Source organism: Marmota marmota, unplaced genomic scaffold, assembly GCF_001458135.2.
Source record: "Marmota marmota marmota unplaced genomic scaffold, marMar, whole genome shotgun sequence".
Classification (NCBI taxonomy): domain Eukaryota; kingdom Metazoa; phylum Chordata; class Mammalia; order Rodentia; family Sciuridae; genus Marmota; species Marmota marmota.
In genome coordinates, this window is record NW_026000026.1 from 25,775,089 (window position 1) to 25,791,562 (window position 16,474).

The following is a 16,474-nucleotide window of genomic DNA, read 5'->3' on the forward strand; positions in this document are numbered from 1 at the left end:
GACAGGGCGGCGCACCGTGATACCAGTGAGGCTGAGGCAGGAGGATTGCAAGTGCAAGGCCAGCTGCAGCTGGCTGCAGTAGGTAAGGTGGTCCATGCCTGTAATTTCAAGGGCTTCAAGGCTGAGGCAGGAGGATCACAAGTTCAAAGTCAGCCTCAGCAAGTTAGTGAGACCCTGTCTCTAAATTTAGAAAAAGGTAATCCCCATGACCACAAATGAAAAAGTAAGTAAATAAAAAAAGGGCTGGAGGGCTGGGGCTGTGGCCCAGTGGTAGAACATTTGCCTAGCATGTGTGAGGCCTGGGGTTCAATCCTCAGCACCACATAAAGATAATAAAATAAAATAAAGGTATTATGTCCATCTACAACTAAAAAAAAAAAAAAAGGGCTGTGGTAAAGAATCCCTGGGTTCAATCGCCAGTACCAAGCGGGTGGGCGGCAGGTATCTTAAGAGTTACTACAATGATTAAATATTTTAAGATGCTAGCATAATGCTAGTCCCATGTGAAACTGCTGCATACCAAGCCTGTACTGGGGCTCTCCGTGGGGCTGGAGCCCCCTTGTACTGTGGTCAGGGGAGACTGAGGCAGACCAGGACACAAATCAGGGGCAGTAGAGTAGCTTCTCAAGAATCTGCCCCCACCCCAGGGAGAGGCTGGCACCAGACCCACCTTGGCCCTGCCCAGCCACCCACCCTTGCCGCCCAGAGTGCAGACCCAATCCGTGCCCGGCCTGGTGCCATTTTTCCATGGGACTCGGGCGGTGGTGGTTCACATCTGGAGTCTAGACTCGGAGGCTCTGCAGGCTGGGCCTACCGCCCGGGCTGGGCCCTGCTGCCCGCTGTTTGCTCAGCTGAAGCTGGTTAATTGGAACTGGAGTGGCCTCTGCGGTGCCGGCTGGCCGGGCGGCCCTGCCGAGGTCTGTGGAACATCTGGCCAGGCCAGGACGGTCATTAGGTGGCAGGCGCCCGGCGCCACTGCCACCTCAGCCTCCGCCGGGGGCTGGCGGTGACTCAATGAGGCCTTTGTGGGCCTTGGGCCACAGAGCCAACCACGCTGTGTGCCTGGGCTGCCTGCCCCATCTGCCGCCCTCAGAGGGGCTTTGTTCCAGGACCACACGGCCTCCCTCTGGAGGCAGCTGGAATCTGCAGAGATCCAGAAGTCCCTGAAAGGACCCCCTGGCTAGAAGCCTGAGATTTCCTTCCCTTTTCATAGTATCCTGGGCCCAGAGAAGTTGGGTGGCTCGCTCAGAGGGGCCCAGCGTAACAGCTACAGAGACTTGGTCCCAGGGGTCTGGAAAGCAGTGGAACAGTCCTTAGAACTCTCAATTCCCACCTGGATTGCTCGAGGCCAAATCCCTGTCTGTGGACAGGCTTCCTCCATTCCCTCATTTGCATGCTGGGCTGACAACAGCACCTACAGCCTAAGACTGTGGCAATGAGATGCCTGGTCATCGGTCTCACTTCTGAGGCGTTAGTCACACTTGTCTTTTGGAAGCCTGTTATTTTTAGCCTGTGAACCTGGAGCTTGGGCCAGGGAGAACAATGGCCACAGCCTCCTGTCTCTGTGGCCCCACCCAGCGACCCCTTCCTAGGCACTTGGATGAAGGCCGTGTCACTTCTTGCCAGGTCCACTGGGGGCTCTCATGCAGGACAGGGGTTAGGGAAACTCTGGTCCTGGTATTTATAGCTCCTGGGCCTAGATGGCCTAGGAGACACTGAGTCCCTCTCCACTCCAGCCTCTCTAAAGGACCGGCCTTTGTGTTGTAACTGGCTGCTTTTTTGGGGAAGAACCCAGAATGGGCAGAATGGGAGAGATGGGGCCTTGAACTCCACAGCAGCCTAGAGTGTGGGTCACCAGCTGAAGTCATATGGACGTTGGGGCCACGGGAGCTGGCAGGCTGGCTTTATAACTATTGGTCCCCTTGCCGAGTCAGGTTGGCCTCTGGTTCTTTCCCTACCATTCACCAAGGTGAGTGACTGCCCAGCACCCTTACTGCCCCAAGTATCCAGAAGCAGGTGATGAGGAAAACCTGTGGCTCAGGAGGGCTTATGGCCCCCCCTGCTGGCCACAGGGTGTTCTTGGGGTGCTAAACTGACCCAGCACCGGAGCGGGCACTCAGAAGAGCGCTTGCAGAAGTTTCTGGGTGGGCAGATGAGACTTAGTAAACCCAGGACAAGGCACTGGGTGCATGTGCAGAGGACCCTTACAGAAGCACAGCGTCCACCCTGGCCATGGGATGAGTTTTTAATGTAAGGCAAAGTCAGTCCACAATACAAAAATCTAAAAATCACACCCAGTTTTCCCACCTGGTTCCGGGGGAGGGAGGAAGCTGGGGGTTGGTTTCCTTTGCCTGCAGGGGATGAGGAGAGCAGAGGAGGGCCAGAGAAGGGGGGAGAGGGAAACAGAGGCCACAGAGACCTAGCTGGAGGGATCCTGCTGCCCCCGTCCCAGTCCCTGGAGCAGTGTCCTGAACCCTCTCCCATGCACGCCTGTCAGCCCATCTCCCTGGCTGGTCTGGCCCTGACGGGGTCGGGTACCAGTTGCATCATTTCTCCTTCTTCTCTAGTCCCTTCGATGCTGATGCCTCTGTGGCCTCTTTGGATTCTGTCACTGCTGCTGGATCCTTAGGATTTGACTCCTCATAACTGATTAGAAAACAAGACAATAAAAACACATTCAGCGGAGGCGGAGACAGAACTTTGCTGCCCCCCCACCCTTGCCATCCCAGGAAGCCCCTGGGCACGTAAGGATCATCAGCTCTGTATCACTGCCCAGTATCTGCCAGTACCTGGCCCCAGCCCCAAGGTGCCCTCCCCAGACTCTGCTTTCTCTGTACCCTCGTGGTGCCAAGAGGCAGCAAGAACAGCAGCAAGTAGGAGAGGTTGGGCATGAGCTTAGATGGATCATCTTTAAGCTTCCTGAACCTTCTGCTAAAGAGTGTGTGTGTGGGGAAAGACAGCCAACTTGAGCCGATGGGAGATGGGCTGCCTCTCAGGACGCATGGCAGGAGCCCAACAGCTCAGCCTCAGGGGTGTGAGTGGTGGAGACTGTTCTTGAAGATGGACACCTTGGCTTAACTCTTACTGTGGACTTCACTTATTGAGCAACTGTGTACATGCCAAGGACAATACACATGTTTCCTCACCAGATTAACCTTGTGAGGCAGGAATGTGCCCACTTACAGATGAAGAAAGGTTCTGAAAGCAGCAGCATCGTGGCTCGGGTTGTGCACACAGTGAGTGGTCACAGCATCCACCACTATCTGACAAGGGCCACTCATGTCCACCCTCTCACATGAGCCCCATAATATTGGTGAATACTCCAAAGTTCTGGGGCTCCCTGCTCCCCAAAGGGCTGGGTGTGCAGAGTGCTGGTGGCCGTGGAGAGCTAGAGTGTGTGCCCTACCTTGGGCTGGGGCAGTGGGGGGAGCGGGCAGGTGGGCACCCGCTGGGCATTACATGGCGCTGGGATTCTGCGGGCGCCGGCGACGAGAGCCAGCTAGCTTCTGCTGCATGGAGTCGGCCAGGCTGGCAGGGGAGCCCGAGACCGTGGGGAAGTGGGTGAGCCTCGGGGTATGAGGCAGGATTTCCGCAGAGGACTCGTAGCTGTGTGAAGAGACAGAGACAGAGACAGAGAGAGAACAAGAGATGGAGAGGGAAAGCTCAGGGAGACAGACTGCGTTTCCAAGGGGCAAGGAGCACAACCATTTTATTTTTATCTGCTCTGCACTTTCAGACTTTGTGAAAAGAGGCCAGTTTTACTTGGAGAACAAGGACAGGCGTACCTCTACAAGGACAGGTGCTCACGCAGCTGAGCAGAAGAGCAAGAATGCCCTGGTTGTGCCATGTGCTGCTGCCGAGGTCTCTCTCAGATAAAAACCAAGGCTGGCAGTGTCGCTGGGTGTGCTTAGCATGTGTGAGGCTTGACCCCCAGCACCAGGAAACCACAAAAACACACGTGCAAAAAAATCAAGACGCAGAATGCCACCATAATCGAGACATATTTGCATCTCAGATCACAGGTGTTTCTGAATGTACGCGAGAGCTGGCCTCTGGTGGCTGGGGCAGGAGGATGTTCTCCCTCTCATAGCCATGGAATTCTGAACCATGTTTAAACCAAATTTTGAAACAATTTAAAAATAAACGAGCCAGGTGACATGGCCCATGCTATAATCCCAGCTACTTGGGATGCTGGGGCAGGGGGATTGCCAAGTTTGAGGCCAGCCTCAGCTACTTAGCAAGACCCTGTCTCAAAGGACTGGGAATGTAGCTTGGTGGTGAAACAGCCTGAGTGATCCCCAGTATGACCACCGCCACACACACGGGGGGGGAAGAAAAAGAACAATAATAATAAAAGAAAAAAATAAAGCAAAAAGTGCAAAGTCAGGGGGAGAGTGGAAAGGACATAAAAAGAGAGCAGGGCTGGGGTGTGGCTCAGCGGAAGGTCTAGCAGCGCAGGGCCCTGGGTTCAACCCCCAGCACCACAGAAAAAAGAAAAAGAAGAGGAGAGGAGAGGAGAGGACAGGATGGAGAGAGAGAAAGACCCCCTGTCTTTCACCTTTCCCCAAGGACCTCCTGGGTGAGCGGGGGCAGAGGCGGGGCAGGCTGCCTGGACACCAGAGCACTGAGGAACACAAAGGGAGGTACCTCCTGGCCTGGCTGGGCAGAGTTCTGGCTGCTGAGAGCCTAACAGGACTGAGCTAGGGAGGTGACCCCAGGGGGTGGGGTGGTAGGGCCTGAAGCTGGATGAGTGAGGTGCTGAACTCGGGGATCAGGTGCCATGCCTCATCCCAAAGGTTCCCCAAATCTGTCCTCAAGTTCATTTCCCCACCCAACTTGCCTCAGAGATCACAGGGCTTTGCCAGGCCAGGAGGATACGAACGCAGGCTGGGAGCTGGGATTCCAGGCAGGACAGGGAGGGCAGAGGCAGGTACGGGGGAGGGGTGAGTCACAGGCTGCCCTGCGGGCAGCCAGGTGCACAGGAGGCCCTGGCAGGCGCTTGAGGGGCAACTTGGAGACCAGGCAGGTGGAGCTGGGTGGAAGCCCCCGAGTGGGCAGCTTAATGGCAGCTGGCAGCTATTTCTAGGTCCCTGGCAGGTGGGGTCGGTGGTGCTAGGGAGCGGACACCTGCTGGAGTCACGCAGGCCTTGGGGTAGGGGGTGGGGCTGTGCATGAGGTGTGGCAAATGTGGATGTGGCCCTGGGGAAGGGGTATGTGAGTGAGACAGGCTGAGATGGGGAGCGAGCAGTGAGCTGTGCAGTGAAGGCCACGGAGGCGGCTAACAGGGACCAACACGCGACTCTGAACAGAGGGCACTTTCTCCCACACATCCCGTCTCACTGCTCACGTGTGAAAACTGATGCTGGGGGAGGAGAAAGACTCGCTTCAAGTCATCTGATGGCAAAGCCAGGCTGAGAACCCGGGACTCTGGGCTGTGGTTGGGGAGAAACCAACACTAGTGTTCCCTTCTTAAGACCAGTTGCCATGAGGCCACGAGGCCTCACCCTCCTAGGCTCCTGGCCCAGGCAAAGGCTTCCACTGGTGTCCACAGCCATAGCTCAGGTGCTGGAAGACAATGAGAGTGGAGCAGGTGGAGAGGGAACAGTGGTCCTTGGAGATGGGTACCGCCACCCCCTTAGCCACCCGAAGGTGCACCTGGGTCCAAGTGAATGTCTGCCCCACCCAGCCTTACCTGAACATTTCTGTCACTTCTCCTTTGGCCAGCGCCACCAGGACGGGAAAGCCAATGCAGGCAGGTACCAGGTACAGGAGAGCAGGCTGTGAGAGAGAGGCTGGTCAGGCAGTGCTGGGCAGGGCACCTGCTCAGGGCCATGCCCCGCACCCCAACCCTCTCCTGGGCTTAACTGTGGGACAGTTCTCCCAGGCTTGTAGAAAAAGGCAGCGGTTGGACCTGAACCCAGGGTTCCTAGACTCCTAGATCAGAGCTGATCCTCACTTGGAGGGACTGCAGCAAACACAGACACTCAAGGATGCAGGGCTTCAAGGGGTCTCGGGAGACTGGCTGGCAGTGTGAACCACTCAGACACCAGATTCCAAACTGCAGCTGCCTGGGCACTCTCATTCTCAGAGGCCTTGCTGCCCAGGCTTAGGGTAGGTGGCTCGAATTGCAGCAAATGCTCTGGGGGATGCTTCTGTAATGGGGACGATGATGACATAGCTGCTATGCTTTCGGAGTTTGCTGCAGCTTGTATGAAGGTGACCCAGCGGTCACTGGCTCCCCAGGATTTACCCCCAGGCAATCTGGCCCCAAAAGTCTGTGCTGAGACTCCTGGTAAAGCTGGGTGAAGAGAAAGGACAAGTATGCTAAGAGCCCCTCAGGGCATCCCCATGCCCAGCGAAGGCCCTCAGGTGACCTCCCTGGCATGTCTCAGCCCATCTCCAGAGCCCAGGCGTGCTGGCCTTTCCCCTGCAGCACCTGAAAGGTAGACATGGATCCACAGTTCACCCTTCCCCAGTGCTGGCCAGGTGTGAAGGCCCCAGGAAATGCGGCTCTTGCTTCCTTTTCTACCCTCACTTGACCCTGCCTGCTCTGGCCAGTCCCAGGACCTTTGTGTGTACTGTCTCTGCGGCTTGGAGGTTGTTTCCGCCTTTGTCCAGGTTCTTCTTCCTTCAGCCCTCAGCTGATAGTACCTCTCCTCCCCGGGGAGCGTGCACTCACAAGGCAACAGGTCTCCTTAATGCAGGCTCCCAGAGCCCTCTAACTCTCACCCTTAGGGCATTTACTGGTCAATCTATGGTCCTGAGCCCTTGCTGACTGGTGTCTCCCTCCCCTGAGGGACTGTGGCCTGGGTCAGTGCGGGCCCAGCTGTCTTGTTCACTGCTGCGTACCAATCAGCCAATCAGGGCCTGATAAATACTAATGACCGGCTTCTTCATGGGTGTTCATGAAGTTAGGGTGTCTCGGAGATACCATCCTTGGTGCAGAGCAGCCGGCAGTCAGGGAACACAGGACTCTCTCTTCCCTTTGCACTCTCCAGTCAGATCTTCAGATCATTTCTTGGCACCTGCCCAGGTGGGCTGTGAACTACATCTTATGGAGATCATCCTTGAATCTATTAACACCCTAAGTCTTAGGATCTGGTTTTTACAGATGATGTTACTGAAGCTCAGGAGGAAATGACCTGCCCAGAGGTCATATAGATGTGTTAGCTTGGATTTGACTCTGGACAGCTGTGCTTCTTCCACTGGCATTAGATCTTTGCTGTGTACTAGATTTCGAGCCAAGGGTAATAAACAAAAACCAAAACAAAACAATAACAAAATGACAAAGGTCCATATTAAAATCTGTAAGAAGAGCTGGGGCTGTAGCTCAGTGGGAGAGCGCTTGCCTCGCATGTGTGAGGCACTGGGTTCCATCCTGAGCACTACATAAAAACAGAATAAAGGTATTGTGTCCATCTACAACTTAAACAAACAAACAAATAAATCACACGACTGTAAGAAGCAGCCAAGTGGTACACAGAGAAAGATTTATGCTGGCGCAGCAGCACACACCTGTAATCCCAGTAGCTCAGGAGGCTGAGGCAGGAGGATTTTGAGTTCAAAGCCAGCCTCAGCAATTAGCAAGACTAACTGAAGGACCCATTCAAAATCACAGTTGGGGGCTGGGGTTGTGGCTCAGTGGTAAAGCACTTGCCTGGCATGTGTGAGGCCCTGGGTTCAATCCTCAGCACTGCATATAAATAAATAAATAAATAATCCATTTACAACTAAAAATCGTTAAAAAAAAAAAAAAAAAAAAATCACAGTTGGCCAGGATTTGGACCTAGGTTCCTCTGCCTCTAAGACCAGTGCATTCTATTTACCAAAGCCAGACTGGGCAGAGAGGGTTTCTAGGGCAAGGAGGTAGAAAGTTGGCTCTTCCCTTGCAGGCAGCTTCACCTAGGAACTGGCAGTCACTGAGAGGTTTCAGGGGCCAATGGGAAGGGCTCCTTTGGGAAGCAGTAGGTTCACTATTATCAGAGGGATACAGTCTGTACTATTTATTTTCCTCTCAAGGACTCAGGGAACTTCACCAGTCAGTGCCAAGGAGAAGATGGGCTGTAAAGCTCAGGGCAATGAGCTAGGGCAGGCTCCTGGCTTTCCACTGGCTTTGCTATGTCATCACCATGGCTAAGCTGCTTCCTTTTCCCGGCTTGTCTCTCCCTCTGCGCAATGACATTAGACTCAAACATATCCACAGGCCTTCCTGAGGAGGCTGCTGGCTTTCTGGCTTGAAGCAAGATTCTGAAAGAGGATAAGCTGAACTTCTCACAGAGGACACCAATTGCTTGCTAGAGCAATGCTGGCACCAGGACTACCTGTGTCTTAGAGAGGGGAGACTTCATGGAACAGGTTTTCCTGGTGTCCTTGATGCCCTTCCCAAGAAACATTTTAAGGGTGATGCCTACTTGGATGATTGGGCAGAAGGGCTGAGCAGCAGCTGGAGTATAGCACAGGTCTGGGGCCAGGGACCAGGGACCAGAGTCTAGGGCTTTGTAGGGGCCCAGCTCAACTTGCTGTGTGACTTGGGGAAGTCTCCCTTCCTCCTAGGGTTGCAATTTCCCCACAAAGGAGAGAATCATCTCTTACTCCTGCTCCCTACATGTGTGAGAGCTTGGAATGGATCCTTCTTTCAGTTAAGACAGCCAGAAGGCAAGCCTGCCACCTGGTGGCTGCCAAGGGAATAGTTCTGAGGCTAGGAACTGGAGCAGAGACCTCCAAAAGGCCTTTGAACTAGTCACCCAACCCAGATCTACTCACTCTGTGATCCCCTTGCCAAGTGCATGTCATTCTAAGTTGGCCCCTGAGGCCATCTGGAGCAGAACTGAGTGCAAGGTGGTTCTGCAAGGGTTCTTGGTATCTCCACCTATGGGCTAAGGGACTTCTTTAAGGGTTTAGCAGAGTGCCTGACAGTGATCAATAAAAAGCTTCTGTAGTAATTCAAAGGCAGTTTTTCTGTGTCTGAGTCATGGGGAGGGGGAAAAGGAAAGGCAACACTAGTACAGTAGTACCCACCCCCATGCCCCATTGTGAATGCCTGAAAGCGTGGTAACACTGAACCCTGTCTGTAACCCCCGATGGCTAGTGACTAATGGGTGGGTGGTGCATACAGTGTGCATACATCCCTTGAAAAAGGGATGGTTCTTATGGGATGGTGAGAGATTTCATCATGATACTCAGAACTGCATGCAATTTAAAACTTATTATTATAAGTTATTTTTATAATTTTTCATTTAATGTTTTTGAGCTCCGGGTAAGTGAAACCACAGCAAAAGTCTGTAGGAGGGTGAGGGGAGACTACTGTGATGTGTCTCTAGGGAGTTCAATTATATTAACTCATCCTCAAACCACCCCAAGGTGGCTATTTTTCTATCTTTTCTGGTTTTATGAATGAATGAGGAAAACCAAGCATAACAGCCAACCTGCCCACAGTCTCAGAGTCGACTGTCTGGATTCCCAGCAGAGCTCCCTTAGCCTGTTGTGCACAGCCTTTCCTACTGCCAGGGCACAGCCTGGGCATGCAAGTTGATCCAGGCTTGAATCCTGGCTCCACTATACACATACTCAGTGCGGTACCTGAGCTCTAGTTTCTCATCTGTTCTTAGGGGACCCTCATGAGCTCAGAGCCTGCACGTGGGATGCCAAACAAATACGAGCTCCTCCTGTTGCCAACAGAGAGGAGGCAATCACATATTCTGTTTCCTTCCCAGTCCTCGTGCTATGCTGCTTCACTCTGGTAGAAGGAGGACGAAGAGCCTTGGCTAACTCAGGGAGGAGATGGAGGGGAAGCCTCAGCACCTTACATCTCATCTGTGTGGACACCAGAATGGACACCCAACACCCACCCAATCCTGTCCTTCTCTGTCTGCCTCCACTACAGAGCTTCAGAAGCACAGTCTTCTTCCCACATGCTCCTGCTCCCAGGGTGGCCATGTGATACTGATCTAAAGGCCTTTGAGAAGTGAGCAGAAAGTTGTGGGCTGTGGGAAAGTTCCTGCGCTCCTGACAATGTGGGCAGTATGACTGCTAGGCCTTCTCTTCTTCCTTGCCCCTGGAGCGCGAGTGTTGCCTGGAGCATGGCAGCTACCTTGCAACCACCAGTGAAAGGTCAAGAGAATCACAAACGGGATTGCTGATACCACTGGCAGTACCTGCCTCTGGACCGCTTGTACCTGTGACAGATAAGCCCTCTGTAAGTCTTGCTCACCTGGGCGTGCTTGAAGATGTGCATGATGAAGATGGTGAGGCCCAGGCCAAAGATGTAGGCTGCGAAGCTGGTGTAGAAGTAGGTATGGGTGTTCTTCTTCAAGCTTCCAGGAAGGCATGGGAAGAAAGAGGGAGTTAGTGCAGGAACTGGAGTGGCAGTATCCCTTCCAAGGAGGGAGCTGGGGGAGACCCTGTAAGTTGTGGGGCTGGCAAAGCTCCGCGCTGCACTCACTACTGCCCCCAGCTTCGTATCTTTGAACAAGTCACTTTCTTTCTTTCAATCTCATTTTACTTATCTGCAAAATAGGAAAACCAAGAGCCTGTCTCCTTGGTGTTGTAAATATCAAATACAAGAACTCTGAACAGTGGCTGTAAGTTTAGTCAAGCATAAAAAATCATCTAGAAAGCTGGGAAGGAAGAAAGGGGAAAAAAAAGTAGGGCTCTAGATCCAGTCCCCAGGGAGGGTGACCTTTTTTTGGGTACTAGGATTTAACCCGGGGTGCCTTATCACTGAGCTACATCCCTAGTCCTTTTTTTTTTTTTTTGGTTGTTGTTGACAGATCTTTATTTTTTTTTTATTTATATGTGTGTTGAGAATCGAACCCAGTACCTCACTCATGCCAGGAAAGTGCGCTACCACTGAGCCACAACCCCAGCTGCATCCCTAGTCCTTTTAAAATTTTGAGACAGGGTCTGGCTAAATTGTGGAGGCTGGTCTTGAATTTACAGTCCTCGTGCCCATAGCCCCCTCAGCTGCTGGGATTACAGGGGTCTGCTGCCACACCCAGCAGGGAGGGTGATCTGATGAGCTTAGGGTGAGGCCATGGGATCTACATTTTGAAAACAACCCAGGTGAATCTGATACAAGTGGATCCTTTTAATTTTGGGGGGTAGGTAGTGCTGGGGATTAAGCCAAGGGTCACACTCATGCTAGGCAGCCACTCTCCCACCAAACTACATCCCCATCCCGAGTTCAAGCTTTGAGAAATAATAAGACAAACTTCACAGGCAAGTTATTGCTTTTCAGTGCAGTGGATGCTACGGTTCAGCAACCTTTTTGTGGGTGTTAAACAGATGCTGGCTGCACGCCAGTGGCTTCCTGGAGGTGATTCATCCAAGGTTCCCTTCAGAACACACGAGTCATATTCAACCTGGCATTGCCATTACCTGACTTCCCTTTACAATGCCAGCTACATAACCTCTGTGTTCCTCAGCTCCTGGAACAGTGCCCACCAAGTACTAGAGGCTCAGGTTAACATCTGTGGAACGAATGGATACTTCTGACTCCCCTTTCCTTGCCCTGGTTGCTTCTAAAGTCTTGAGCTACAAGTACACTGACACGATCCTGTTATGAGCGATGGGGTACAAGTGACTCCCTTTGGGAACACCGCACTGATTCTGGAACCACTCTGAGGGGCTTGCTTACCCTGAGGGCTCATGGTGGGAAGGAATTCTGCCTTTGAGGGTGTTGGCAGCTGAATGTGTCTGCAGCAAATGAGCCAAGGGACTTCTGTGGGTTTCTCTTTGTCTTAACTCAGAACAGCCAGGAATAGAACTGGCTGGTCCAGATGCACTTCTACTTACCACCTGGCCAGAGCCCTTCAAAGGTAGGCTGTCAGCCTGTGTGTTTCAGAGGCCCACTCAAACTAAATTTTCTTTCTTTTAGTATCAAGGATTGAACCCAGGGCACTCAACCACTGAACCACATCCCCAGCCCATTTTTATATTTTAATTAAAGACAGGGTCTCACCGAGTTGCTTAGGGCATCACTAAGTTGCTGAGGCTGGCTTTGAACTCACAATTCTCCTGCCTCAGCCTCCCGAGCTTTAGGATTATAGGCGTGTCCCATTGCACCTGGCCTCTGAATAGAATTTCAATGATGCTGGCATTGAAATTGCCATTACTACTGTCAACACTAGTACTGTTTTTGCAGTTACTAGGTGTGAGGAGATGAAAAATTCACAAGCTACCTCAAAATTGAGTGCATACACATAGGCCCTAGCTGGGAGGATTGAGCATAAAATGACGGCACAGTCACATGCACCTACTGCTGGCAGGAGGCCCAGCTACCCAGGTGATTTTGCTCCAACGTGACCTTTTGTTTTAGGTGGTGACCCAGGTTGCCCCTTTTCTCTTGTGTTTTATTTTTCTTTTTCCCCTTGATACTAGGAATGGAACCCAAGGGCGCTCTACCACTGAGCTACATCCCCAGCCATTTTTATGTTGAGGAAGGGTCTAAGTTGATGAGGTGGGCCCTGAACTTGCAATCCTCTTGCCTTGGCTTCCCGAGTTGCTGGAATTACAGGCGGCATCACTGAGCCTAGCCCATGTGTTCACTTTCTACCTTACACAGAAAAGAATCTCAGTAAGCAGAGGGCAGGGAACACCTTCAGCAGCTGGGACATGATGACCTGACCCCAGGCTGATAAATGAAGCTGAGGACAATGATGATGACCATAGCTGACCTCCCCCAGAGCCACCGAGGTCATCCTGTGCCTAGCACTCCCCTCTCCATTATCAGGGTAATTTTAAAGTAGATACTCTTGTTTTTCACTCACTTAAGGATAAGAAACCTGAGGCTCATAAAAGTCAGGCCACTTGCCAAGGGCACACAGTAAGAAAGCACTACAAGTACCACCAGGACTTTTTTAGGTCTCGTGGCTTATGATTCTCAACTTAAAACCAAAGCAAACCGAACAAAAAACTTTTGGCCGTGGGCTCTTGGCATGCTTACAACTTCGGAATGTAGATGAAATCAGAACTGCTCTGGCTGCTGTGGGGGTGGAGGGTCTGGTCCCCTCAGGTCCCCTCAGGTCCCTCCTCAGGGCTCTGGAAAGCCGCTGGAGAATCCTGGGAGAACCCTAGTGCACAGCAGGCCCTCCCGCGCTTACCTGATGTCAAAACGCAGCAGCAAGGCGATGAAGATCCCTGCGGGAGAGAGCCAGAGTTAGAGGGGAGCATGGGTGGAGGCTGCGAGCTAACAGGAGACTGGGCTTGGTCCCCAACCTGAAATTCCCAGTCATGGAGCAATTACTGGGGGTCAAATGAGTGGCTGATGCTGCAAGTGCCAGTGGAAATTCCATTTTTCAACCTAGAACAATAAGTCAAGTCCTGGGATTTTGCTTTGGCCCGGGACTACAATGACTGAGCATCTCAGCACCACACTATGTCACACTGGGTCTCTTGTCCCAGTGTTTACTGACCACCTATTAAGCACCAGGCACAATGGCTAAGCTCTTAGAGTTCAGCCAAAGGAGCAGAGGGGAGACATGCTGTGACATACTTCAAATAGTGATAAAAGTTAGTGAGGCTTCTAACTGTGAAGGGGTGCTTCCTGTGTCACGGGGAGATGTGCTGTGATGAACCCAGCCTGCTGGTAGAAGAGGGGGATAAAGGAGGGCTTCTTGGAAATGACCCGTCAGGAGAAGAGATTGTGTGTGTGAAGACCCCAGGAAAGAGGGCTTGGCAGGGGAGTGGGTAGGGACTGGAGGGCCAGTAAGGCTGGCAGCAGATGCAGGCTTGGGCCAGCCGTGCAAGGCACCAGGCTCTATGGGGATGAGCTAGGTCTACACCCTGAGCAGGAGACACACTAAAAGAGTTCTAGGGAGGAGAAAATCTAAAACAGATTTTGAAAAAGACTCCTGTGCAGCTGCCTGGCAGGAAGCGGGAGAGGGGAGCAGGAAGCTGACAATCAGGAGGCTCTGCAGAGCTCAGGAGAGGAGGGCAGTTCTGCCCACCCTCCGCATTCCTACTCACTGTTCAAAACCACACTCCCACCCAGAGGCCGCTAAGTCCCTGAGACATGGTCAGCTGCTCCAGTCATTACACTCACACACACCGCAGCATGTGTGTGTCTGTCTCTTTCACTGGTCTTCAGGATCATACAGGGCAGAGGCTGAGTCTCATTTAGCTAAGGGTAAGTTCTCAAGATAATCAGAAGCACCAAGTGACAACAAATGACTGTGTGTGCATTTTGCAGTGCTGGAGATTGAACCCTGGGCTTTGTGCGTGCTAGGCAAGTGCTCTACCACTGAGCTACACCCACACTACCACAGGATTACTTCAGAAGAGGGAAATGAGCTGGGTGTGGGACTCATGCCATTCCAGTGGCTTGGGAGGCTGAGGTAGGAGAATCAAAAGTTCAAGGCCAGCCTCTGCAACTTAGTGAGACCCTGTCTCAAAATAAAAAATAAAAAGGGCTGGGGATATTATTCAGTGGTTAAGCCCCCAAGGCTTCAATCTCTAGTACCCATGAATAAAGAAATGAAAGAGAGAAATAAGTCATTCCACAGTGAAGCCTCTGTGAGGAGGAAGGTGGTGGACAGAGACCAATGCTGCTTTCTGAACAGAGGCAACACTCTGCGCCTCCTGGTGGCCGAACTCTACAAATGTTTCCTATGTAACAGAGGGTCCAGAGCTCTGGGCTAGGGTTTTTTTTTTTTTTTTTTAAATACTGGGGATTGAATGCAGGGGTACTTTACCACCAAGCTACATCTCCAGCCATTTAAAATTTATTTATTTACTTTATGTGTTCTAAATAAATACATGAAAGCAGAATGCATTTAAATTTTTTTAAAAAAATATTTTTTAGTTGTCAATGGAATCTTTTTTTTTAAATATTTTATTTTTTAGTTTTAGGTGGACACAATATCTTTTTTTTTTTTTTTAATATTTATTTTTTAGTTTTCGGCAGACACAACATCTTTGTATGTGGTGCTGAGGATTGAACCCGGGCCGCCCGCATGCCAGGCGAGCGAGCTACCGCTTGAGCCACATCCCCAGCCCCAACAGGACACAATATCTTTATTTTTATTTTTATGTGGTGCTGAGAATCAAACCCAGTGCTTCACGCATGCCAGGTGAGCGCACTACCACTTGAGCCACATCCCCAGGCCCATTATTTTATTTCTCTATCTATTGATATGCGGTGCTAAGGATCAAACCCAGTTCCTCACATAGGCTAGGCAAATGCTCTACCATTGAACTACAACCCCAGCACAGTAGAATGCATTTTGACACATCATACATAAATGGAGCATAACTTCTCTTTCATCTGGCTGTGCATGATGTAGAGTTACACAGATCATGTAATCATATGTGCACATAGGGTAACAATATCCATTCATTCTACTATCCTTCCTACACCCATGCCCCCTCCTCTCCCTACACTCCCTTCTGTCTAGTGCAAAATACTTCCATTATCCCCATCGCCTTATTGTGCCCAGCTGTTTAAATTTTTTTTTTTTTTTTAATTTGAGACAGCATCTCAGAAAGTTGCTTAGGGCCTTGCTTATTTATTGAGGTTGGCCTTGAACTTGCAATTCTCTTGCTTTGACCTCCTGAGTCTCTGGGCTTACACAGAGAGTGGAACTTTCATTCCTAACAGTCCATCTGGTCTTCAAAACAAAGCTCTCCTGGGACTGTGAGGGCGTGATCAAGTTACATTTATTGTGGCTGCTGAAAGATTGGTAGATATATATGGATTTAGGAGGGATAGACACGCAGATGTCCTGCTTGCCTTAAACCCAGGACTGTGACCAACAAGGACTGGGGAATTCTGTGGGGGGTGCCTGTGACAGATCATCCTCCAGTGAGCCAAATGGTTCAACGGATGGCATTTCTTCTGTCTGGTGGAGTGGCTTTCTCCTGGTTACGGGGGGAGCCAGTCACCCCTCCTCATAGCACTGCAAATTACAGAAATCCTTGAGTTCCAGCTCATACCCTCAGACCCTCATGGCCATGGCAGGTGGAACCAACTCTCTGAACTTCAGTTTTCCTGTCTGTACAATGGACCTCATGGGGCTGCCAGGAGCAGTGAAGACGACAGACAGACAGCACCTGCCTCGGTGCTCGATGCACAGCAGGTGCTTGACAATTGGCAGCTGTCATGATTATTCTATAGTTATTGTTATCACTATCAAAAGTACAGTTTTGGGGGGCTGAGGTTGTGGCTCAGTGGTTGAGCGCTTGCCTAGGATGTGCAAAGCCCTGGGTTCCATCCTCAGCGCCACATAAAAATAAATAAAATAAAGGTATTGTGTCCAACAACAACTAAAGAATAATTTAAAAAATAAAAAGTACAGTTCCGGGGCTGGGGCTGTGGCTCCGTGGCAGAGTGCTTGCCTGGCATGTGTGAGGCACTGAGTTCCACCCTCAGCACCACATACAAAAATAAGCAAATACAAGAAGTCATGCTGTCCATCTACAACTAAAAGAAAAAAAAAAATTAAAAAAAGAAAAAGTACAGTTCCAATGGTATAACTTT

At 51.3% G+C, this 16,474-nt stretch overlaps 1 protein-coding gene across 3 annotated transcripts in view; it reads right to left on the reverse strand.

The window, feature by feature from the left end:
* Nucleotides 1-2,229: 2,229 nt before the first annotated feature.
* Hm13 (histocompatibility minor 13) overlaps nt 2,230-16,474 on the reverse strand; it is a 44,247-nt gene continuing 30,002 nt past the window's right edge. The window contains exons 9-13 of one of the 3 annotated variants that reach the window (XM_015481924.2): nt 13,101-13,137; nt 10,211-10,313; nt 5,693-5,778; nt 3,460-3,606; nt 2,230-2,646 (exon numbers count right to left, since the gene is read on the reverse strand). In XM_015481924.2, coding sequence (XP_015337410.1) covers nt 2,547-2,646; nt 3,460-3,606; nt 5,693-5,778; nt 10,211-10,313; nt 13,101-13,137 — 473 coding nt within the window. In that variant the 3' untranslated portion in view covers nt 2,230-2,546. Of the gene's footprint in view, nt 2,647-3,406; nt 3,607-5,692; nt 5,779-10,210; nt 10,314-13,100; nt 13,138-16,474 lie in introns of all 3 variants that reach the window. The other 2 variants (XM_015481907.2, XM_015481916.2) reach the window with 2 other exon arrangements.